This window comes from Gallus gallus, chromosome 4, assembly GCF_016699485.2.
Source record: "Gallus gallus isolate bGalGal1 chromosome 4, bGalGal1.mat.broiler.GRCg7b, whole genome shotgun sequence".
Classification (NCBI taxonomy): Eukaryota; Metazoa; Chordata; class Aves; order Galliformes; family Phasianidae; genus Gallus; species Gallus gallus.
In genome coordinates, this window is record NC_052535.1 from 8,295,767 (window position 1) to 8,321,204 (window position 25,438).

The 25,438-nt window shown below is 38.1% G+C and overlaps 1 protein-coding gene across 15 annotated transcripts in view; it reads right to left on the minus strand.

Annotated features, from left to right (window-relative positions):
* Positions 1-25,438, minus strand: part of DACH2 (dachshund family transcription factor 2) — a 264,998-nt gene that overhangs the window by 61,791 nt on the left and 177,769 nt on the right. For 9 of the 15 annotated variants that reach the window (XM_015278185.4, NM_204795.2, XM_046939894.1 and 6 more), the window contains 2 exons: positions 2,425-2,580; positions 277-449 (listed from right to left, as the gene is read on the minus strand). In XM_015278185.4, coding sequence (XP_015133671.2) covers positions 277-449; positions 2,425-2,580 — 329 coding nt within the window. The remainder of the gene's footprint in view (positions 1-276; positions 450-2,424; positions 2,581-25,438) is intronic. The other 6 variants (XM_040698707.2, XM_046939899.1, XM_046939898.1 and 3 more) reach the window with 1 other exon arrangement.

Sequence of the window (25,438 nt, forward strand, 5' to 3'; positions counted from 1 at the left end):
AGACACACTGATAAGGAGAAGATTTTATAGCTCTAATGCAATTAGTTCTATTTTAACAATTGTATTAGGATCTGTAACTACATCACATATTTGTAGATAAAGCAGAACATCTTATTTAACTTTTTGCTTGTATTTTCCTCAAACTGAAGCACTAACAGGAAGAGAAGTTGTGGTGTACTGTATGTAGTATAAGCTCAATGCCTTTATTTTTTCTTAAAAGGTCACTCTAAACGATTTTATTAGCCACAAAAATCTAGTTTCATAGATGACTCTTACCTTTATAACAGAGGCCCCTGCCCTGGAAAGAGGACTGTGCATTTGGGCTGCTGCAGCCATGTTAGCTATTGTATTGAGGTGGTTCATCTGATTCATTGCCATTGCAACCGAAGCAGGAGGTAGGCTGACGGGTAGCAGAGGGTGGGGCATCATCATAAACGGCAGGTCTATCCCTAAAAGAGAGCATGAGCAAGTTATGTGTGTCAATCCCGTAATTTTTCAAGTCTATATTTTACTGGAATGTTGGCTAGTTGGACTCAGAATACTATATGTTAATAAGTTTGAGGTTATGTAGGGAATAATTCTACATTCTAGAAAAGGCTGCACAGTTTGCACTGGGCCAAGAAGCATACAGATGTAAAAGCAACGCAACATTAGCAAAACTAATATACATTAGTGCACAAGTTCAGCTATATTTTTATTGACTGCCACAAAGCAAAATAAATAAATAAATAAATAAAATGCAGATATCTGCATGTTTTCCCAATACAAGTGAAGAATACTCATTAATGACTTTAAGAAGTCCTCTAACTTAATTTACCTATGCAGCAATCTGTGACTAGACTTCCGTATTAGGACTTATCCCTGACTAAAGAAAGCTGTAGAATGGACTACAGAATCACTGTACTACCTAACAGGACTGTGAACATGAATACAGGATGAGAGCAAATCATGACCAACTACAATGTCTTATGATTCACTGTATTTTATTTATAAGATGATCCATGCCAATATTACTGATGACATGTAATAAGCCATGTGCACATACATCTCCCTTCACTTTAACCACACTGACAATCCCCTTCACTGCCTACATCCATAAGCCTCTGTTCCCGTGCATATCTCCTTTAACAGCCCAATAATCTCTCCTCATACTCCATAGAGCTCCAAAACTCCCAGACACCATCTGGTCACATTGAGTTGTATGTCTACTTAAAGTCCAATTGACATGCAAACTAAATGCAAACTACAAACAGAATTTAACAGCATATCACCCGTTTTAAGACACAATCCATCAAACATTTCAGAGAACTATGAAGAAAATATAGCTTGCAAATCATTGGACATAATGTCTGACATTCAATAAACTCTTTAACAACCTATAGACATTTGCCTACTACAATAACTAATGGAAAATAACCTGAAAGTTCTCTTAACAGTAAAGAACATTATCCCTCATGCAAAACATATACGGATACTGACTTATTCCAGAATATAACTGAAAGTATAAACCATGGTGAATATTAACTCCCATAACTTGATGATTCTTAACTATTGACACTAAACTAGATGCCTGAAATTCTCAGGCTCTGATCCTGCCATGAACAAAGCAAACATTCACTGTAGGAGCCATGTAGATAGTCTTGATTTCTTCAAGTTTGTGAAGCTACTTGGGTAGTAAGAAAGTATCTGCTCCAAAAATCTTGTAAGGAGTCAGAAATGTCACTCATCCATTAAAACAAACACCAAAAGTCAACTTTCAAAACTGAGGATGAAGAAATGAAACAGATAATAAGGGTTCACAGACAGTGAAATTTTAATTCTTCATCCATCACAATCTTTTACAATTGATTTTACTCTTCACTGTCTTTTTAAATATTATTTTCTGTTGTTTTCTGAACTGCTTTCTTGGAATAATTTCACAGTCCCTCCCCTCTGGGTCTAACAGAAGAGGTGATCTCTGGTTTCTCATCTGCTCCCTTCCTAAAGGAAGAAAAGGAGGAAGGATTAAAGTGAACTGTAAATTCCAAAACCAAACTTCAGCTGTGTCATGCTATTCCAGTTCCTTTGAATAGCTGGATTTCAGTGATGACTTCTCACAAACCTGGTAGACACAAGGAAAGACAAACGAGGAATTTGCTTCTACACACTTTTCACTAGTCATTTTCCACCCATTCTTTTCTCTCTTCTATTTACTTGGTGGCCAACATTTTCGGCTGGAAGAGAACTCACTCATAAAGCTAACATTTTAAGCAACTGTATCTGTTTTTTAGGCCATGGCAATGTTGACTGGAACTAACAGCCCCTACCCAACAACAGGTGGCCATTCAAAGACAGTGGCTGTATCTCACTGGGATAAAACCTGCCTCCAAGCAGGGACCCCATATAACTTATTTTTTTCCCCCCATGAGGGTCCACAGTACATACTGTTGGTAAGCAGGTGGTTCTGCTGAAGAGGACTGAGTGGGTGTGCACTTCCAAGGCTCGACTGTCCTGACAGGGTGGGATGACCAATGCTGTGCTGTGATCCTGTTGTAATGGGAGACTGAAGCTTGTCTTTATCCCAGGAGGATTCACTCCCACCTGCAGAACAGGGTATAAATGGACCACAAATGGCATACACTTTCTTAAAAAAAGCAGTCTGCTTTGTTAGTGACAAACTAATACTCTTTAACTGTGTTTGCTTAGCACAAACACAGCACTTGAAAAAGAAAAAAAAAGATTAAGAAATACGCATTAGTCAAAAAATATGATTAAGAAACTTCAGCATCTCCTACTTTCATACCAGCAGTGTCTGAAACAGAAAAAGCTAAACATTTAAGGAAAAAAATATCAAAGTAAGCATCAGACACTGGATCACAATCTCCTGTCAGAGGGAATCAGGCCCGTCAGGGACTAATAGGTGTCTGTCACTGCTGTTAATACTAACAGAGAGCGGCTCCACTATTCACTCCTTCAGTGGTCACAGCTCTCCTAACTTTTAGCTCAATGACCTGAACAGGTTACAGCAATTTATCCCCCTGCCATGTTATCTCTGAGCTTTAGTAGATTTTCCTCCTCTGCTGGGCTCGAACCTGGGGACGTTCAAAGCGAAGCTCTTGACTTTGCTAGGTTAGCCAAGCCAGGCGTTAGGTAGGGCTTGGAACCTATCAGTATTCTGGATGTCGAGTTCAGATACTTATAATGCACAGCAATTATGATCAGGACAACAACAACAAAATATAGCAAACTGAGCACTCCTCTATTTGGCCCAGAGTATCGGTTTGGTCTTCTGAAGATGCTGTGTTTTGCAGCAATTTTACAGATGGTAGTTTTCTATAGCATTACATTTATACACGTGAATAACAACAAGTTCCTTTTAAAGAGCAGTTAAGTAGACCATGAGAGTGAATTCTGAAATACACACCTGGTCCACAAAGCAAACCACCTTAAAAGTCAGGCTGAACAGTTCTAGAGTAAAAAGCTATTTCAGGTACACTCCTTTCTCAGGTATATCCCATGTTTTCAATTAGATTGACTGCTATGAAAATATGTAATTACAGTATTGATTTTATTTTGATTTTATGAACAAGAATTTCAATTAGAATAAGTAACAGATTACTGTGATTAAAGGGGACTGTGGTAGAAAGCAAAAGGCACTCAAATTGAAAATGAAAGCAACAGAAAATTTCTACATTTTTATGACAATACTCAGCTAATAAACGTGATTAATACTGCTAAATGCAGAAGTTTGAAAGATCAATGATTGAGAAAAAAGGTAATCATTCCATCATTTTAGCACTATGTCCATGTATGAATTACCTTCCTATAAAAGATTCGTAATTTGCAAAATGATGAGTCATAACTGACAAAGAAAGATATAGTGAATAATGGCAGATGATATCAATATAACATGGCATAGTGTGGTAATTAGAAGCACTACTGCAGTTAAGGCTCTTTCAGCATTCTCATTATTTAATATCCAGTACAGCTGCACTTTTAAATAACATTTGCCTAATATTTAGTGTAGAAGTTGTTCACTCCAACCATGGGGAAAAAGAGGTACTACTTAGTGAAGTATTTATCAACTCAAACCTGTCATTTGAAAAAGGTTTTACCAGAGATTTTTGAATGAAGAGACAAAATTGTACACTTCACTAAAAGTTTCCCTCACCCTATCTGTTTTCTTCCAATACTTCCAATCCCAGGCATAGATGCTCTACATTCTTGGCTCATTTATTTACTTATACCTGGAAGCGTCAAACTCTCACGTATCTACCCACACTTCTTGGACCTGACGCTGCAGTATCAGAGCCCAACTAGATTTCTAGGTTAAGCTGCATGTACTGTAGGAAAGAACAATTATTCCTACATGGAGAACTGCAAGAAAAGTGACTTGCTTAAGGAAATACAGGAAATCTGCCAGGGAACAGGAAACCAAATTTAAGCTCTGTCATAGAGTCCAAATCATCAGATCAGGGTTCCTTACAAATGTGGACAACAATAACTTTTTTTTTTCCCTGGAAATTCCACTTGTAAATCTAATCCTGTATTCAGTGCCAGCACCAGAAGAATAAATTGCAATACACTTATATCTACAGATCATTCCTGTTCTTTATCACTCTTCACTTTCTTACAGAAAGAAAGAACAGTACTGCTGAGAGTATGATATATAATAAAAGTGTAATATAATAATCTTAAGTGCATCATACAGTCTTCAATACACCACACAGGGAACAGCTTCATCTCTTAATTTGCACTGCAAATACTATACAGGACCAAGTTCCTAAAAATGAAAGTAAGAAATATAATTACTTTTTACCTACAGATGTTAAACACTGGCACGTTTTGTAAGGGCAGGAAGATTAATTATCTCCAACTTACAAGTGGGAAAGCTGAGCTTTCCCAGTTCTGTGGAACAGCTTCTTCGAGGTTCCTGATAGACGAATGGTGAAACAGAAAGAGAAGTCAGGTCTCGTGGGTCCTACTCTTGCTCCCTCCCTTTCAACTCATCCTACCTACAGTAACTTTGCACAGCTAAAGATAACAGCTTCAAAAGAAAACTTGCATCCTTCCCTGCAGTACCTACTCCCATACAGTGAGAAAAAGTTACATATAAGTTAATAGGAATAGGAAAAATATATGAAGAAGCAAGCATACAACACAATTAGAAAAAATAGAAACAGAAAACAGGAATTTGATTTATTTTACAACTTGTGTACAAGGGGAAACAGATTCTACTTATTTTAAATGAGTAAAGTTACTAATATTTTTAAATTTCTGATTTAATATTCTGATTCATAAGTGTCATAAGAGCATTAACGGAGCCCTCAGAAGTCTGCTCATTTGTCAAAATGCCAATACATCATTTCTACACTTTACAAAAAGCTTTACGTTTAACACTATTACCCACTACCCATATGACCTTCTCTCCGACAGATAAAACTAAAGGACAAAAAGGTAATTTTTCCTTATCTTGTTTGCATTCTAGTCGATCTTGTCCCAGAACAGATTGTACTCAACATTAAGAAAGGGCAAGAGAGACAAGAACCTCCATCTTCCAGGGCTCCTGACGCTTATCAGAAGCAAGCACAGAGCCTGCAGTTTCCTTAAACACAGACACACCAAATTGGAAAGAAGAAAGCAAAGGTATTAGCTGTCCAGCCATCCCAAAACACTATAGAATACACTGACTTGCCAGCAGAGGAAGCTAAAGAAGATCTGACCTGCTTCGACCACCCAGTTCAGGTCATGCTGAAAATCTGGTGCACAGTTCTTATTATGCTTTTCAGATTTACAGATAAATGCACAATATGGAGGGTGAAAAAAAGGCCTAGTAGTCTGCATTGCATGCAGTCATCTACACAGTCATCTACAAAGAAATGTGCATATTTTGAAGGACACAGATTAAGACAGAAACTACATGAATTTGGTAAGAATTGAAGTCTGGTATTCGCTAGTCTTAAGAGATTATTTGAGAGAACTTATTTATCAGTGCATGAACTACATTTATGTTCAACTAAGCAAAAGCAAAACTAATGCAACAAATCCCAGTCCATTCACTCAAAATTACAACATGGTATGAGGCAAGCATTCCCTTAACACCATTTTACAGCCCAGTGGACAAATTCTGAACATCTCTGCTCCTGAATCCCTATTAACGTGGAATTCAGATGAGTTCATATACGTGGGGATTCAAATCACAAGTAGCACAAATACAGGAAATGAGCCCAAGCCATACATATATGTGCTACTGGTCTTGTACTCATAGATATACTATGCAGTGTATGGTTATGTGCAATCACATACGGGTTTGTAAACAAAGAGCCTCTGTTCCAGTTTCATTTTGTTTAGCTGAAAGAAATGCAGCTGATAAGCTCAGCTTGGTTTTCCTGAAAATGCTGCTCCCACCCATCTTTGACTTCAGCAGTTCTATAACATAACTATTTAAGCTTCGTGTTTTCTAGCAACCAACCTCTCTACTTCAGAACAAAAACCACTTCTTTTTTTGGTGAAGATCTATTTGGGAAGATTAAATTAATGTCTTCGTTTTAGGTACTGAAAGATCTCCAGAAAGTAATCGAAGTTCAACTTGGCGACAGTTTCCTTTCATCTGGTTTCAAATTCATTTTATCAGCCTTAAAACTGCATGTTCTACTTAAATGAAATCCACTCTGTCAGAGGTACCTTTGAATTGAACCGTCACACTGCTTCAATCTATGTCTGTCATTTTATTTTTTGTTGTGATATATTTCTGAAAAATTGAACCCAAATTGTTAAAAACAATATCATTTTCACTGTCCAATTCTATTCTAAAACTATTTTTAAGCACATTTTTCATGCTACAGGACATAGTAAGCGTAAGATGAGCAATGAAGAGCAAATATTCAGAGCATTGTTATTTCAGCACTGATAGTATCAAAGTATTTAACACTAATGGTATTATGAACGTCCACCATTTATACGTCCTCTAAATTCTTCTGGCTTATCTAGAAACCCAGTATCCCTAAACCATCACAGGCCTGTTTGCCAGTATTCGTACCTCCAGGGTTGTCACGTGTCCCACCAATTTAACTTTACCCACACCCTAACCTTGCCTTGATACAGGGAAAGACAGTCATTACAAAGAACATTCTTCACTGAAAACACTTCAGCCTGCAACTTGTTGTAAACTTTTTCCATGGTATTGTCATTTGAATGTCTAAGAGGAAGATAAGATTACGTATCAGACTAGTTTTTCAACACTGTACTATAGAACGACAGCTCTCAAAGCCAGTAAGAGCTCCACTAGTGTCTGTAACTGTTTCAACAGTACATAATAATCTCCATGATGGAAAGTACATCTGATAGCTCCATTAGTTTCAATACAGACATACAGTTTTCATTTGCCAACAGGAGGTCAGATGCCAGTATGAGAAGTGTCATTTTTAGAATCTATCCAGCTAGGAATCCACTTTGCCAATAGTAAGAAACTGATGGCATCAAAATAGAACGTATTCCTTGCCTGAAAATAACCTTTTGCATAATCATGACCAAAACTAGAAATCCACGTGTCAGTTGTTGGCTACATTCACTGATCAATAAATAATTTGGTACTATGAATCAAGAGATGTCCCATAGAGCTCCATCAATCTAAAAAGTCAGCCAATTTGACTTATTAAACAGAAGGAAACTCAGGCTTTACCTCTTGCATATAAATACATATATATATAAAGCACTAAGACACACACTGGCATGATAAAATTAGTTTGAACCAAAAGTAGACTGAAATTTTGCCTTTTTGGAGGAGTAAGAACTTCCAGAATTCAGATCAGTGAACACAGAGTTAGGATAGGAAGGGACCATCTACATTATATTCTTGGTACTGTCATTTTACCATCAGGAAAATATAAGGCTGTTTTGGATGCAGGTTATGACTCATTTAGCTCTATATTCTATCCTTCATAGTGGCAAAACATGATATTTCTCATGAAGACTAAATAAGACTGACGACGACCTGGGATCCCTTACCCACAAATAAATTTTCCCATTTTCAAATGGGAATGAGATTTGTTTGTTTAGATAAAGATTAAATGTTGGCTAAACCAACCCCTAAAAGCATGCCATCCATCTGAAAATCTGAAAGATCTGCAGTGCATTTTAAGTCTAACTGTACTGATTTGTCTAGCCGTGTGTATTCGGCTGTATCAGCTTCTGGATTGTGCCCTAGAAGAAAGTCACAAAAGTGTGTAGGGTAAGATATTAAAACTCAAGAAACCCAGTGATGGCTTTACTGGGCTACTTCCAAAAACTTATCAAGTGGTTCAGCAGATGTAATTACTGCTTAGCCCTGCCAAAGCTTTGAAATGTGCCCATTAATTCAGCAATTCCCAATCTGTCCATCAGTCAGTCATACTTAAAAAATATGTCTGTCACAACATAGGTGAAGTAATCTGTTGATAATTATACAATAAGAAGTCGTATGAAATTTGAATGTAGTTTCTGAACTTTTTGAAACGTCTGAATGAAATCAAAATCAAAGTTTATTTCAAAGCAAACAGGATACTAAAGATAACTTAAAATGTCAGAATATGTAATCGCAATTGATCTAAAAAGAATAATCTGATTAACTCCAGAAAGATGCTTTTTCAGAAGATAAATACAGAGGTATATTTATTTATTGCTGATGGCTACTAACATTGGTCAGTGAGTGTAGAGGAACTACTCACTAACTGCTGCAAGGAATTTTCTTCAGTAAAACAGTCTTTTTTTGTAAAGAATAGCTAGAAATCAGCATTTTCCTCAAATAAATACTAAAAACTGGAAAAAGTGGTGCAAAACAAATAAAGAGATGAAGAAAAATGAAAATCCTACATGATGTAATGGAGTAGATTGATATAAACAGAAGAACAAGGCTCAAATTGTCAGCATCATCATCTAAACATGCAATATCAAATGCATCTCAGTAGGTCTGCTGATTCAAGTTACACCACCAAAGTACCCCCATCAAAGGTAGATTTGAAAGCTGAAGGGTCGTAGAAGGCTGGACACAAATGACCACAGTACATTTTCAAAAGCAATTCTCCAAGTTAGCTACCTGTATCATTCAATTAAGTTCTTTCGGTGATTTGGTCATGCATAAATATAAATCAAAACAATTAACTTCTTGCCCATTAAGGGATGTGAAAAAAATCCAATAATTAATAAATTATGTCTCTGTTTCTTTGTTGCCTGATATTTAACTGTGTGATAATAAAATGCAGGGAAAACAACCAAACAAGGAAAAGAGAGCAAATAGTAAGCTTGTGATCTTTACAGTAGTAGTTGGGTGCTTATGGCTTCCTAAACGGAAATTACTCATGCTATTTCAGAAGGGAGGAACACTATAAATAAAGGAATAATAGCCACCAGGATGACTTCATATGAACAAGGTAACAGCTGTAGCCCATTTCATCCTACTATTTTGTCTCTAGCAAGGGCCAAGAGCAATACTTAGTGAGAGAGAAAAAGCCTACAGTTAAAGTTTCCCAGAATATTCTCCAACAACTTGTGGATTATAAACTTCCTGAAACAGAGGTACTTTCCTTGAATTAATAATCCTTACTAGATTTCTCTTCCATTCAATTAAACTGTTGTCCATTTTTCACATCAACAACATCCTGCAGCAGCAAGGAGTTCCCCAGCTTGACCACACATGCTATGGAAACCCACCTCATGCGGCTGGTGTGAGGGGATAACCTCACATCTGCTGCCTTCCTCTGATGTCTTCTAGTTCTTTTAGTGTAAGAAATAACAAATATTTCAGCTTCTCTGATGCAGTGTACTGTACTGTTCTTGGAAGTAGGGAACTTAAAATCTAAACATCCTTTTGGATCTGAATCAGTGTCAAAAGCATATGCAGGCTCTTTCCTAAGATGTATTAACTGACCTCCGTTCTGTCACTCAAGGCCTTTTAGCATGAGCCTCACAAGTTTGAGCTGGTGGCCAGATAATATATGTTTGTATTTTTCATTGCAAAGTTGGGTAAGGGAGACCCCTGACAGTTTACTGAAAATACTTCTGCCAAAAAAGGGCTGTATGTATGATTATTTCAACAGGTATGATGGCAGCAAACTCAAGAGAGGACAAGCTTTTACTTCAATACATCTTGAATGTATCTTGAAATGTAACCACAGGATTATGGTTCATTCTTGCACAACTGATCCTTGCACGCTCTGAATGATAACTGCTAGCATTTTTAGTGGTACGTGCCTCATTTTATTGCTATATATTTTTCCATAGAAAGATAATGATACTGTATTAGGACACACTCTCTCTTCTGGTTTAGGATCATCAACAAAAAAAAAATGACTGCTGCTCCTTACGGAAGGACCAAAGTCAGTCTTCAGAAACACATGCATTTCACAGATAGAAATAAGGTCAAAATTTGGTCTGTCATGTTGTTGTTACTGTTGATGATGCACAAGCCAGAAATAAAACAGCTTAACTTTCAGATCTTGAACAGAGTTTGTAAGGCCAGCTGCCAAAATGGATAAAACATAAATCCTAAACTCAACAACTGCAGCCAGCAAGCAAGGAACTCAGATTCATATTCCAGTTATGACAATTGCTGACACCTTCAGTCCTCACAAACTACGCATTTGGGGGGCTTCACTTTTTATTACTTAATATTTTCCCATAGTTGACAACTTACTGAAATAACCACTGAGATAAATGCAGTGTGTATTTGTAATGCGACTGTAACTACCCAGTGAGTTTGGTTTGATTTCAAGCAGCTTTGAGAATGCCTTGACCTCCAGAGCAGACAGGCAGCACTACAGCACAAAATCAAATCAATTGAAGTTTCAGCAATTTATGAACAGCTCAAGTTGCAGATCAAAATGTTCTGTGTTCATTTTTAGTGACAAAAATGAACTTTGCATTTATAATCTTTTCAAGAATTCCTAATACTAGAGGAACTCTGTGTAACATAAAGTATGGCTTGAAAGAATTAAATGCAGCCTGTGGCACTTCGTATTTCGACATTTGGACAATCTTCCTAACCGCTGCCAGCTTGAAGCAACTGGACAGAACTCAGTGACATTGGACCTTTTACTAGAGAATGAGAGGCAGCAAAAAGCACGCCCAGCATCATTATATATTGAAGCCAAATGACTACAGAAGCTTTCCAGTGTGGTTTACTGCCACAAGCCTGTTTCCATGAAGAATTGGGAAGTGCTGACACATGCTCTTGCACAGCCTCAGCGGTTGTGTCAGTATGGGAAATACTGGAAAGAAATACACTAATTCCGAAGATGCATGATTTCTTAACTACCTGGCATTTGATTCCTTGCAGGAACTAATTACAGACTTCCAAAAAATTCAGAGTGCTGCCAAAACCTGGAGAGACTGTGAGTAAACCTAATTCACATAAAAGGTCTGTAGTGAAATCTGTGGTGTTTCATTTAATTAACAACAAGCAAAAAAAAAACCCCTTAAACTCCATTAAAAGCCAACTTCCTTTAAAATACACTTTCCTTTTTGCTCATATTAATAACTGAATTATACCTTCCACATCACATGGACATCTTCCATGTTGAGTCAATGTTTGATTTCCAGAATATATTTCTCTCTCATCAAACCTAGCCACCAGGTGCTCTCAGCCAATCTCCAGTGCAGTACTCCTCAAAGAGGTGACAGCTTTGCATTAGTTTCTCTAAGGAGCAGGATCAAAGCCCAAGAACTGACCAACAGTGCCAAATAAACTGTTCAAGAAAAAACATCCTAAATTCATTATTGAGTAAGAGATAGTCTAGGCCTTCACGTGAGTATTTTTCTAAGGTATACAAAGCTATTAACAATCATCAGAGCAAACATTATTCAAATGTTGATATTAATACTAGGTAAAAGGAAAATATTTCTCAAGAAGAAATAGTGAGAGGTTTTAGCAACAATATGTAATAACAGAATGCCGAGCTGAACTTAAATAAGCTCGAGGTTTTGGACAAGATTCATTTCTGCTTATGATAGAAGTATGCACCACCTTGATTATCATTTAAAAAAATATTGACAGCTTGCCTTCTCATACCAATGCCTTGTAACAAATTCCAAATGTTTTGTCACATTTCTTGTGAGCAATGCCATCTGCCAGAGGTGGCATTTCATGGCTGTTTACCCTGACTCCCTCCAAGAATTCATCTGCCACTATCTAATGCTGCCTGAATAAAGGGGATTAAGACTCTGATGCAACAGAGACTATTGATAATTTGGTATAATTGGGAAGAAATGAAGATAAATGAGGTTGAGGATGGAGAGGCAATTAGTTGAGCTGCCTGTACAGCTGTGTTCTCGGCCTAGCTCCCCTGGCCTTTTCTTTGGTGAGGTATGTGCAAATTAAACATAATGACAAATACACTCTTCCCAGAGCTCTTTAGTTTGGGAAGCTTGAAGATATGATTTTCACTTCTGAGATTCGAGGCGGCTTTCAGTTAAGAAAAAGTCATACTCACTGTCGAGATTTTTAAAGAGGAAGGCAGTTTCTACTAACAGCACAACTCCAGCACAGCTCCTGCTTCAAAGCGCTGCTCTTCGTCTGGGAGCGGCACTCAGCACTCCTGCTGTGCTGTGGTACAGCACAATGTGACAGCAACATCCACCAGGAGGGTGAATGCTTCTGACTTCCTCAGTGTCACACAGAGCTGTGATCACTACACAGCTCGAAGCTTCTTTGATTCTGAAATTTGGCACCTCATTCGGTACATACACCCTATACACTTAATTGGTCGAACAACATCTCCAGAGCATGATTCCCTTGAAATGTGGGTTGCTGAGAGCCTAGCCACAAATGCCTCAAGTGAAGATTTGACAATACATAGATTATCCTATGGAAGATCAGACAAGTGATAGATTTTTAGCCATGAATACAATAGGGAAAAAAATAATAATCCAGGTATGAGCCTTACTTCCAGGCTATATTATTCAGGTAAGACCAAATAATCAAGCCCAAGTACATTAAAAAGTGTGAACATGGCAAGATTGCCAACCTCCAACTCAGAAGGCACAAATCTGGGTAGTCTGCAGTTAGCAGTTCTTTCAAATACACTGATATCCATTCACATATAGCCATCTAAAACTGTGCAGTTTTATAGTTAAACATAAGCAAACAGAGTTTAATATAAACCAACATTTGCCACAAGAATTGCTACTGTATGATTCACAAAAGAATCTAACATAATTCTTCATAAAGAACAAACAAAATCATGTAAGGTTGCAAGATCTTTTTCAGAAAGAAAACCAATATTTACAGAGGCAGTTCTGGCTTCCTGACATGTTTCCCTAACTACAAACCACAAATGAATTTTCTGCTTTCATACATGGGTGCTTTTAACTGAACGAGATCTTAGATGAAAGCCTCTCCACATAAATTGCACTTTTTCCTACATCCATATAGCTTCAACTCTTCAAAAAAATATATTCTAGAGAGAGTTGAAAACTGACCTCCACCCAAAGGCACAGCTGAGATCCTACGCACTGAAGAAACTGCTGAATTTTGGAAGAAAAACGCGAAATATTTTAAAAGTACAAAAATTTAATTGATCTATTTTGAAACGGGAATTTTCTTGTGAATAGCTCATTTGTACTGTACAGTTCTTTGGCATATTCTCAAAGCTGAAAGCAGTTGAATTTGTCCCCTTTTAAAACTAACAGGATTTATGCAAAGTACAATGTCTCCTCTGAGACATTTTTTGCATCTGCAAAACCTTTCTGTCTCAACACCCAACTCCTTCCTACTACCTAAAGGTCGATCAGAATTCCAGTTTATCTTTATCTAAAGTGCTTGTTTCATTTTGGATTAGGTTTCTACAAAAGACTAAAAATAGTTTACTTCTTAGGAGGCAAACATGTCAGCAGAAAAGAAGAACATAAGTATTTTTTAATTAAGTTAAATCTACATTTAGTCTTAGAGAAGCTGAAAATTTGGCTGAGGTAACTGTTTCTTTATATAACCAAAGTTTTTAACATATAGTGCAGATTAGCGATTTTTTTTTTATTTCTCTTCAATATTCCAATTCCATAATTACACCTCTGGTCCTTCACTGAAACCGTCCTCTCATTAACATTGCAAATGATCAAAATTATTTGCTGCTCATCTTCTGGCTTGACACTTAATCAAAGTATTCTAAGTTAATCTTTAATCTTGTGACTGACCGTGTGCAGTGCACACGTGACACCAGTCACACTCAGCACAGCCTTGGCTTTCCATTGGCAGCAAATGCCCGTGTCCTGGGCAAAGGGATGGCAGCAGTTCTGCTGCCTTCTCCCACCTGCAGCACAGCTGTGCACACTTACCGACACTGTTGGCAGCCTCCATCTCCTGGGATCACACAGGGTTGAGTGCTCTCAAACAAAGCAGAAATACGTGTCTCTGTGGGTGCTCCTGATGTGTGTCAGCACTGCTGCAGTCAGCAATGCCCTATCCGACACTTTATTTTGCACTTGAGACAACTGATAAAAGACTTGCCTGATTTCTTTGCATCCCAGCATGCCCCTTGTCCTTCACCCACAGCAATGGCGGATTTACCATCCACAGGAGGGAAAAGACCAGGGGGAATTTCAGAAAGGGCAGATACCACAACACAGTGGGGAAACAAATCTGGAAAGTGATACACTTAAGTACAAGCAAAGGGAGAACAAGCATCAGAACTGTCCTGACTTCAGTAGGTTACGGGACACAGAGAGCATGGCCATTTCAGTAACGCTTCCATGACTTTCAAGGTAGCAAAAGGCAGTTTCTGACCACGGAAGCTATGAAAGAAAGGAAAGGCAGGGGGTAAAACAGAAACAAACAGATAAAAAGATTTCACCCTGTCATGATTAGGACAAAGAGCTGAAAAGGAAATAATCTATTTTCCATGTTCATCGTACTGTTTTCCCACTTCCGTGTTAAAATATTCATGTAAGTTTTCCCCCGTACAGCCCTTCATCAGAGACGGGCGCTAATTCTCTTTACACCAAAATCCTGTCCCAAAGTCATGACATGTGAAAGACACATTGCTACTGCAAGAGATTTAGTGGAGCCCTTTCTGAAACTACTTCATGCTTTTATCAAAGCCCTTCGCTGTTTTTTGGATGCCTGTTGTTACAGCTGCATTATGAGGCTAACCACAAATTCTGCTCCACATCTTCTCAATTTTAAACCTCAGACACATCCAATTTACATATTAAAACACAGGAGAAGACTCAGCTCTTTGGACTGCTAAAGCTATTTATTTATTTGTATCCTACTTCTAAGTGATCGCTCATTCTTCCATTTCATAATGGTACTCTGCAGCAGTATTATATAACATTTCTTAAGCTAAAACAACAGCGTTATGATAAAGATAGCTGTGATTTCTCAAAAATGAAACTGTAAGGCCATCCTCTTCATCTGGTCTGTGCTCCCACCACATACCCTTGTGTGCTGCTACCAACACACTTAACATTTCAGATTTAGTCACTGAACTCAGAACACAACTGCAAACTTATGGAGGAAATATTAGCATGTGCAAAAACAACACCGTGACTGCCGGTAACCCTTAAAAAATCATTAATCCTGATGCCCAGAAGTTCCCTTTTTACCGATTCAAACCAAGGAAAAGGATTTTCTTGGAAAGCAAAGAAATTGGCTTCAATGAACATCCCTGGACAAATCTGTAAAAAGTGGATTAGAGAGGAATGCAATTTCAAATGGAATGTTAAACTGGTAATTATTTACGTAACGCCAATAGTATTTAAAACAGTTTTACTCCAACCACAGCATTAAGAGAGAAGGGAAATAAATGCCTGGAATCCACACTCAAAATAGATACACAAACACAGAGGAAAAAAAAAGACTTAACAAATGATGATAAAAAGGAATGAGCTTACAGAAAATAAATGGCACTTGTAGATGATTAAATTTTGAAGGTGAGATACTGTATAACTGCACCAGCCATTTATTTTAGTGCCACAACAGCATATAATTCTTTTTTTTTTTTTTAATCCAAGCTGAAGATTCAGTACTATCTGATGACTTAGATGTTCCATTTATGTAGTATAGGGGCAGTGTTTAGGCTGTAATTATTCAAGGCAGTTTCAAAGAATGAAGAGTTGTTCCTAAGTTGGACAGAAAATGAGTATCAGACGCTTGCAACAGAGCAGTGCAAATATTTCTCCTACAGACAGAATCCCAGAGTTTAAATTCAGTGAGGCTCCTCAATATCTGCTGCCCACACATTTCTCTCAAATGTCCTTCCGCATAGTTAATATTTCTCTATTAAGGCTCAATCTCTAACATAGAAATGTTATTTAACATACATCATACCAAATCTAAATCAAAGGTGTTTATAGTCATGCTAGCTATTCTAGGATTTTCTAAAAGACTTTCCTTCCTGAATCCAGAATTTTATGAATAAAAGGAATAAAGTCAAATTTAACTTCCAAAAAATACATTGTCAAATTTATTAATTAAAATAAAACAAATGCATCAAATGATGAGGAATATTTCTCGAAGATAAAAAATCCCCATTTTCATCAAACAGATCAGAAAACAGAGTCCGTAGGAACAGTCTATCCTGCAGACACTTCTTCTATGTCTGCACTGCCTTTCAAATTTCCATCTGAAATACGAGAAAATAAATCCCAGTATAACTCATATTATCTGCCTTACAGGGATGGGGTAAAATGCTGCCAGTCACGTCCCACTACATTGGTAACTGAACATACAGCTCACATACAGATATGCTGGAAGTTTCACAACTCTCAAAGGATGCTTTTGTTTCCATCCTTACAGTAGTCTGAGCATCTCCTTAAAAAGAAGGAATCTTGTCTAATTTTTATATTGTAAAGATGCAGAACAGACACAACAAAACAAATCCTTCAGTTTCCAAGATTTTAAATATCAACGCATGCTTGATCTGAAAGGCAAGCTGAACATCTATGTCTTGTCTTGGTGATGAGTTCATGAATATATAATGAGAGCAGAACAACTCTGCCACTGATTACATGTCAAAAAAGGTTTTATTGTCAAACATACTGTAAATACAGAGGATATACAACAAAGACTATTAATTGTAGATAGCTCTGTACAGTTCAAAAAAATGCACGATTTAAACAGGAAATCTTGATTTTCAGTTCCAACTACCCATGTCAATTTACCTGCAGAAAGTACCTTCAGTTGACCATTATAGGTCATAAACACCTATAAAATGGCCAAGTTCTGCTGGATGGAATGCTTCACATTTAAGGACAGACGTTAGCACGTTAGAGTCTATACCATAAACATGCACAGCATTACTCATCTGTCTATCCAACATCTTTATTAAAATTTATGTAAACTTTTGTGCACCCTTTAAAAAAGATGAATGAGCAGGAATAGCCAGAACTGCAGGTCTGCAGTGCAGGTCTGACCACCTGCGCTGGTTTTCCAGACAAAAATAAAACAAGACCTGGAGGTTATAGCAGACTACAAGTGAGCATAGGTCAGCAGTAACTGGCTTCTAGGAAACATCAGGAAAGTAATGGTTTCACACACACGTACAAGCTGGCTGTATATATATCTGGAAGAAATTCTCTCGCCTTGTGCTGTTCTGCTGCTGCCCTGAGCCCTTGCAGGCCCTAACCAAAGCTCTGCATCGGCTCTGGGATCTCCCAGGATGTGAATCACCTGGAGAGAGGCCAAGGGGGCATGGTCAGAACTGACCAAGGAGCTATAAAACCATCAGGATGGGGCATGTTCAAAAGAGCAGGTTTTTGTAATGTCAGGAGGGGAGAACAGATAGCAGAATCACTAATAGTCTTTAACAGACAGAAGACACATGCAGTTATAAATAAGGGAATAAACTGCTCTGAGTAACTCCCAACACACAGAACAAGACTGCAACAAGGAAGACATGGCATTTGGAAAAATGGACATGATAGGTAAGCCTCAACTTAAGCTGAACAACCACCTGTCAGACATGATGCTGGAAGAGCTCCTGCTTCATTGAGAATGTGGATAAGGAGCGAGCCTCAATCTCCTATGGCACTGAAAGCTGTGCCCTGCAGCACAGAGATGAGCTCAGGGCAGTGTCACACTGCACAGTGAAATGGCCCATGCTGAACCCACCAGCCAGGGCTGAACCAGACCTTCATGTTGCAGTGCCACACAGCACACAGCCTGAAGTGTCCATCCACAGCACAGAACCATTAGCCTACAGATGTTCTCTTCTTCAGCTGTGAGACCGGTTTAGGTAAAACCCCAGCTATTCCAACCTAAAATCATGAGGTGCATGCTTACTGCTCTTCTAAAGATGAAATGTGCCTGGAAAACCAAACAAACACAGTAGCCATCCAAAAACACATACAAGTTACTGACCAGATAACATAATGCTGGTTATGTTTCTAAGATAACAAACACTTTAAGAAAGCATCTGTAACATGTAGGAAAAATCCACGGCATTTTTCTTTAAAAAAATCATGCATTAATTAACCATTTCAAGTGAGCGATGCCAAGCAATTTTTTTTTCCATGACTAAATGGACCATGGTTTAGTATATTTCAGTGATTTGATTGAAATGAGGCTCTCAAGAAATTAAGAACTTGAGACAAAGACGTTGCAGTGAGGGAATTAAACATTTCCAACACACTGGTGATAAAAGTACATCTACCCTTGGCTGGTAACAACACTGCTGGTCTGCCATAATTTTAAGTGGAACAGTGTGATAAACTGCTGCTGCTCGTACACAGTTAGTGGGACAGTACGGGTACTTTGGGTTGGTTTATTTTGCTTTGTGTTTTTTTAAAGGAGCTAAAAACACAGACTACCCACCTGTATCTATTTTTAATTTGGTAACGACTGTACTTGCTAAAATTCTACCAAAATGGCACTCACAGCTTCGGATTTCAGCCTTTTTTTAAAACCAGAATATGGAGCAGAAAGCATAACCTACTATGCAAAATTGTCAGATGCTTATTTTTAAAATCATAGATATAAATGCATAATCCTGACTTTATTCTGGATTAAGACTTTAATAAAGGAAAACAAAACCTGAATAACTATTCAAGTTAGCCAAGGTATTCTATAAAAAGTAACATGGTTTTGAGCTATGCATGCCCTGCTTACCCATACAGTCCCTACTCCAGAACTAAGGAATGTCTCTCACTTGGTGGGTGCAAGTAAAGGCAGAATTACTTGAGACCACCGTGACTTCTGTCTCATCAAATTCACAAATCAGCTAGACATATAAACAGCACCAACTGTTGCAAGTAAAACTGCTATCAAATCTCAGCTGTAGAAATGTCAGTTTAGGGCACTCTGCAAAAACCTACTGCTGAATCCTTAACAAAAAAGAACCCTTAATTTTTATTTATTTTTGGATTAACGCTACCCTTTTGAGTGAGAGAATATTCCAAATGACTGCATTACAAACATTTACAGACTCAAGCGTAAATTAAATGTATGTTAGGGGATTAAAAAAAAAAAAATCTGATTGAAATTTTAATTCACGAGACTCCCACTGCTGGCAGCTGTCCCACTGTCAGCGCCGTCCTTTGGGGGACTCTCGGCATGTGGCCTGCATCAAAGGTAACATCCCCGTCTTCATCCTGACTTAAACACGCCTTAACAAGAGAAAGAATTCTCCAGAATGTAAAAGGTAACTAAAATACTGAAGTGCCTTTTATTGTTAAAATATAATTGGCGAGAGGCTGAAGTTGACTCACTAATATTAAGGGTAACTCTCATCAACAGCTGCTTTTCCTAAAATACCAGAATTCCTTCCATACTGGATTCTTTGCACCCTTAGGTACTAAAACTGGAAATTAAACCGCACAGATTAAGAATGTTAACAAGTGTTTTAAAAAAGTATGTTGCATTGTGCATAATGATAGGCAGACAAGATCTTATTTAAATAAAGTACATACAGGATGTCCCACCCCCAACAAAATAAAAAAATTAAAAAAATTTAAAAAAAGCCTGACAGATGGTACTTTACTATTATTGTTTGGTAGCACTATGGAAAATCTGAGGAGCGACAGGCATGCTTTTTAGTTCTGGCAGCCAAAATTACCTGAGTTCAGCTGATCACTAGTTGGTGGTTCCTGCTCCACAACCAGTTTTATAGAAACAATGCTTTGATCCAGCAATGGTTTACCATAGAATGCAAATGGCATTTCAGAGAGGTAATCTGGAACCACGCTCTATTTTTTTTCCTTCCTTTTTCCACCAAGCACCAAGACCAGAAAGTCAGACCGAGCCCAGAGATGCCTCCTCACCCTAAGCCCGCAGCAGCCCTGCACCCAAAGGGCAGGACAGAACCCACAACATCCTGTCCTACAGCAGCTGTGGGGACCTCCTAAAACATTTAAACAGAAACACTTTTTTCTTTTTAAAGTGCAGTGCATCTTATCTGTATCGTTCACAACAAACTGATATGGAACATCCCGAGTTTGGTACATTTCTGTTAAGCATTGCTGCCCACAGAGCCACGAAGACGACCTTACTTGCAGAGGAATGTAAGACCTCACCATAACAAGAGACACCTGAACAACCTGCCTTCCTCCCGTGGTTCGATTTTAACCACAAATACCTGCTCCTAGTAACAAATGTGAAAATTATAACCAAGAGGAAATGTAGTCTTGACTCCAGAGTGGCCAAAATGATTTATGACATCAAGACGTGGTGAAGACGACCGATGCTCTGAGGGGACCGTGTGAGCTCTGCCTGCACTCACGTGTTCTGTGCCCACTCCTAATTGCTTCATTTGTGACTGTAAACGTGTTTTAACAGACAAAATTAATTATTTTGAATAATCCTTCTGAAATATGATATGCATTTTAATTGTATGCACCCTGTCATTAATTAAAGTTCTCTACCTTTTGGTGCGTTAATTCAAAGATTGTATCAGTGACAAAGCAACAATTACAAGACAGTTTACCAAAATTAAAAATGAAGTGAAAAGGTTAATGTGCTTCTGTGGATGTAGTCAAAATAATGCTAAAATGTTTTCATTTGAGTTTTTACTAGAAATTATTTTTGCACTCTTTAAAATCAATCTCTTTGTTCCAGGAACACACTTCCTGTCAATAAAATGAAAAATGATATAGATTTAGGAGGATAGTGGTCTCAGCATAGCATCTCTCATATTATTATTCCAGTATCATCTGTTACAAAGTAAGACCAATTCCCACATCTAATTACAAACAGGATTTCAGAGTCATTAAACAAAATACATTTCCATTAGTGCTGCTGTAAGAAGATAGGGGAAAAAATGAAGATTAGTTCATGCTGCACCTCTGTTTTTCAAGCTTTGAAGATTTAGACCTCTGCACTCTGAGACTATAAATTTGTAAAGGATCTGAAAGGTGACAGACACGTGAAAGCTCTCAATTCTGTGCAGTTTGGCCACACCATTTGCATTTTGTCATTAGTTTATCTTTTCCTGCACTTACTTCTGATAGTAGATATGGCAAGAATCTAGAGAGGTTGCTTATGATTATGCTGTGTACAGCCAGGGGAATTTTGGGGGATTAGTAAGTTTTTAAAGTAGATACGAATCTTGATTTTCTGTATTAATTTTTTATTCCAGAAAAACTTAAAAATCATTGTAAGTCATTCTGCCTCTATGGAAAAAAAAAAAAAGTACTTTATGCTCTGAAAAAGTGGAACAGCAGTTCGCAGACTTTGAGTAAGATAATAGCCAAAATATACCGAGGAAACAGATTGTGTGATACGTTGAACTGTTGAAATATAAACTTACAAGTATATATGTTCTCCATTCATAATCATTTACCAACATCCAATTGTAAGGTGTCTGTGGAAAAACATACCCTTGTGAATTGCCCACTCAAAAAAGCATTAACACAAGCCAGAGCTTTGACATTTGACAGGAGCTTTTCTAAGAAGTAAGTATATATGTAGATTTGGTTGGTCTTTAAGATGGATTACATTACTCGGTTTAGTTAAATGTTTATATAAACACCAGTATCTTCTATCATGTGAAAAAATGATTTAAAAAATCCAAAAAATAAATTCCTCTCAAATAAAATGACGCACCAGTTCCAGACAAAAGTGCGGATAATTCCCTTTTAAGAACTTATCCAAAGTAGTATTTGTTATTTTTAAAACTACAGATAGAACTGCCTCATATTTCTGAGAGCTGGGTGTCAGTCACTCCAAAGATAACAGAGGTAACAGAGCAGAAACTACCCCGCGATGTTCACACTGTGCTACTCACACACAGGTTTGCCAAATACAGGCACAACCGTTTTTGTGGGCTCCTGTAAGTGGTCACCATCAGGAAGAAACAGAAGTGACCTGAGCAGAATACAAACAAGGTATGACTAAACCAGCCTAAAAGCTTTTCACTTCCCCGCTAATGCCTGAGGAGCTGTATCTGGAAACAGAAAACAGCACTGCTAGCTCTTCCCTCGGAATTACAGGTCCCTGGCTCCAAAGGTTCCACTCAGATTTCCTGAGTTACCCTGCATCAGTCAGCAACCACAGACGTTTCCTGACAAGCAGCAAATTGGTAGAGTTTTTCAAAGCTTGGTGCCATGTCTGAATTCCTTCACTCCACGTGCACTGAAAAAGAAAGCCTACAGCTTCTTGGTTACCACCTGCAGTGCGGGTAGGAAACTTCCAAGGAACGACACCTCCAAACCAGCGTGCGGAAGAGCACCCTGGAAGCCATTTAGCTTCACTGATACGTGAATCCTATTTCAAGTGTTATGGCCTCAGGATAAACACCTTTAGGCAACACTTGTCTTCAATGGCTGTTACCTTTGGGGCCACAACCAGCAGGTGTGCAACTGAAGAAATAGCACTGATGACTCAATTTGTGAGATGCAATGGTTTAGTACTCTGGTAGGTCTGGAGTCAAGCTGTTGGATGAGATGGCATAGCAAAACCAGATTAAACTTTTGCTTATTTCAAGGCTGTATATATTCCTCCTGACAAAAGGACAACTGAAGAGAACAAGATGTGTGCTTGATTAGGTTTTCAACTGGTTCTAAAAATATCAATAATCATCTTGACTGTTTATTTTTCAAAAATGGCACAAATGCTTTGTGTTGTTTAAATAAAATTATGATATTTGAAACAATAACTCCCTGTTCACGTAACACAGAAAACAGTTGCTTTAACAACAGGAAAATGACTTCATGAAGTCTGCACGGCAGTCTAGGATTAAAAAATCTGTTCCCTGGTCTCGTCATTTTTACTCTTACAATGAAATAACAGCCTCGGCATCCTGCTTTTTAGAATAAAAGACCTACCTCCTTTGACTTTTCAAGCACTTGAACATTTTAAAAGAGAAAAACTAAAAAAAAAAAATGCTGACCGTGTAATAGCTGGGTATTCATGGTGGGTGGAGAACATGAAAGGTTACAATATGGATCTGTGCCTACGCGTTTCTTTTCAACTTGAGCAGCATCCTCCTGCTTCTGCTAACTCGGCAATCATACAGCTGACAGATTTCTGGGTTTTCTAAATAATGCATGGGATTTTCTTTTAACATGTCAGTGCAAAAGTATCAATTCTGCCCCTGTGTCGTTTGTGATGCTGATTTTCCTTGACAGCATTCCATTAAACCAATGAGTTTTTTCCCTCCTGATGGTTCCTTAAATATTCCTCTGAGTGATGTATTTGTGGTTTTTTAAACAGATTGTGAAGGATGTTTGCATTTATGAGAAAACTGCATGGCAGGTACTGAAAGGAAAAAAGGATAAAAAGATAACACTTTTTTTTTTTTTTTTTTTTCCCTCCTACAAAGAGTTTTTTTCTCTGATCCTCGTATGCCAAAAGCATATTAGGGTGTTTTTCCTTTCTTTTCTGCCTAACTTCGCTCCTTGTCTGAAAATTAGGCAACAAGACTCTACATAACATTTTGACTTCCTAAGGAAATACCACTGAAACACTTAGTACTGTTTGATATCTCTCTTGGGAAAGCAAAACACATTTATTAAATCATGCATGTTAACTCCAAAAGCCAACAGAAGGAAATAACTGCTTTATTCTCTGCACTGAGGTTCTGTACAAACAGGTACTGTCAAAGATTACCACGCACGGATCTTTCTTTGCTTATGCAGCTGCATAACACAGCATTCTTAAAGGTACTTCCATCAATACCTTACTTTCTTCGCAGTCCACCTTCCACACTCCCTTTCTACCACATACTCTCATTATTTACCTGGAACCAGGATACAAAAATTAAAAAAATACAAAATCACAAAGCTATGATTTCAAATAAATTTCAAATTTCCCCAGATAATCATATGCTCATTTCCAGAAGCCGATTCACCTGATGTTAGTATTGCACAATGACAAAACAGATGATCTTTATAAACACCTCTGTGCAACTGGAGAAGTTTGTTCATCTTATTTCGACAGAGCAACAAACCCAGCAGTGTGGCCGGTCTCAGATCAATCTGCAGACACATCCAGCATTCCTGGCTACAGCAGCCAGGTTCAAACTCTCACTTCTACTCATTTTCCTGAGAGGAATACAGAAGGCCCAACAACTGGCACATCTATCAGTGACTTGCTGTGGCTGTGGCAATCCCTGGGACTCATGGCAATCTCCAGGCATGCCTGGAGTGCTACCAGCAGCATGGCTCATCTCTGAGGACTCTGGAGAACTACAGGGTTCTCCCAATTCAACCTTCTTTCACAGGTCCTATGAGGAGATGACGGACACAAAGTCCCAAAGAATGAAGAATACAGACCAGTGGGACACCAGAGAATATACAGTGTTGGATTACATGAGATTTTTCAACTGCCTGGAGAGCTTGTTTCAGCACTTCATATGATGAGTAGGAAGGTGCAAAAAATCTCCCTCTTCTACAGAGAGAAGAAGGATATTAATGTTCAAATGTCTAACAACATTCTTCACAACGCTGTGAACTAATGGATTAGTTCAAATAAAAACAAATGTACAATTTATCATTCTCGAGGTACATTTTTGCCCACAGCTGAAGCTTGGTCTCCACCATGACTAAGATTATTGCAATGGCAGGAAGGAGGTAGGACCCGATGGCAAGAACATCTCAGCTGGACTAGAGGCAAGAAAGCAGCACACTTACTGCACACTTGCATAGGCACTCTTCTAAAATTCAGTTCCACACCTGCAGTCTACTTGAGGACACTGCAACAGCTGAAGGATTACAGCCAGATATCCTGAGTTAGAGTTCAGATTGTAAACTGATGGCATGAATTCTGACTTTATATATGGAAAATCTTCGAAGTTTGTATCATCATATGTGCATACACAGACAACGAAACTGCCTAAGTGACATTCTGGGCATTATTAAAGAAACTCATCCAAAATGATTTCATTCTGGCTTCAACAGATACAGATGGAGACTGAAATGGATATGACAAAAGTTCTCATCACTTTTTTATTACACTAATGACCTGCATATAATGGCTCACTTCTGAAAAAGTCAGTCAGTAAAGTTTCAGGGCATATGACATTTTTTATCCAAAACACCAACAAAAGACACCACTCCA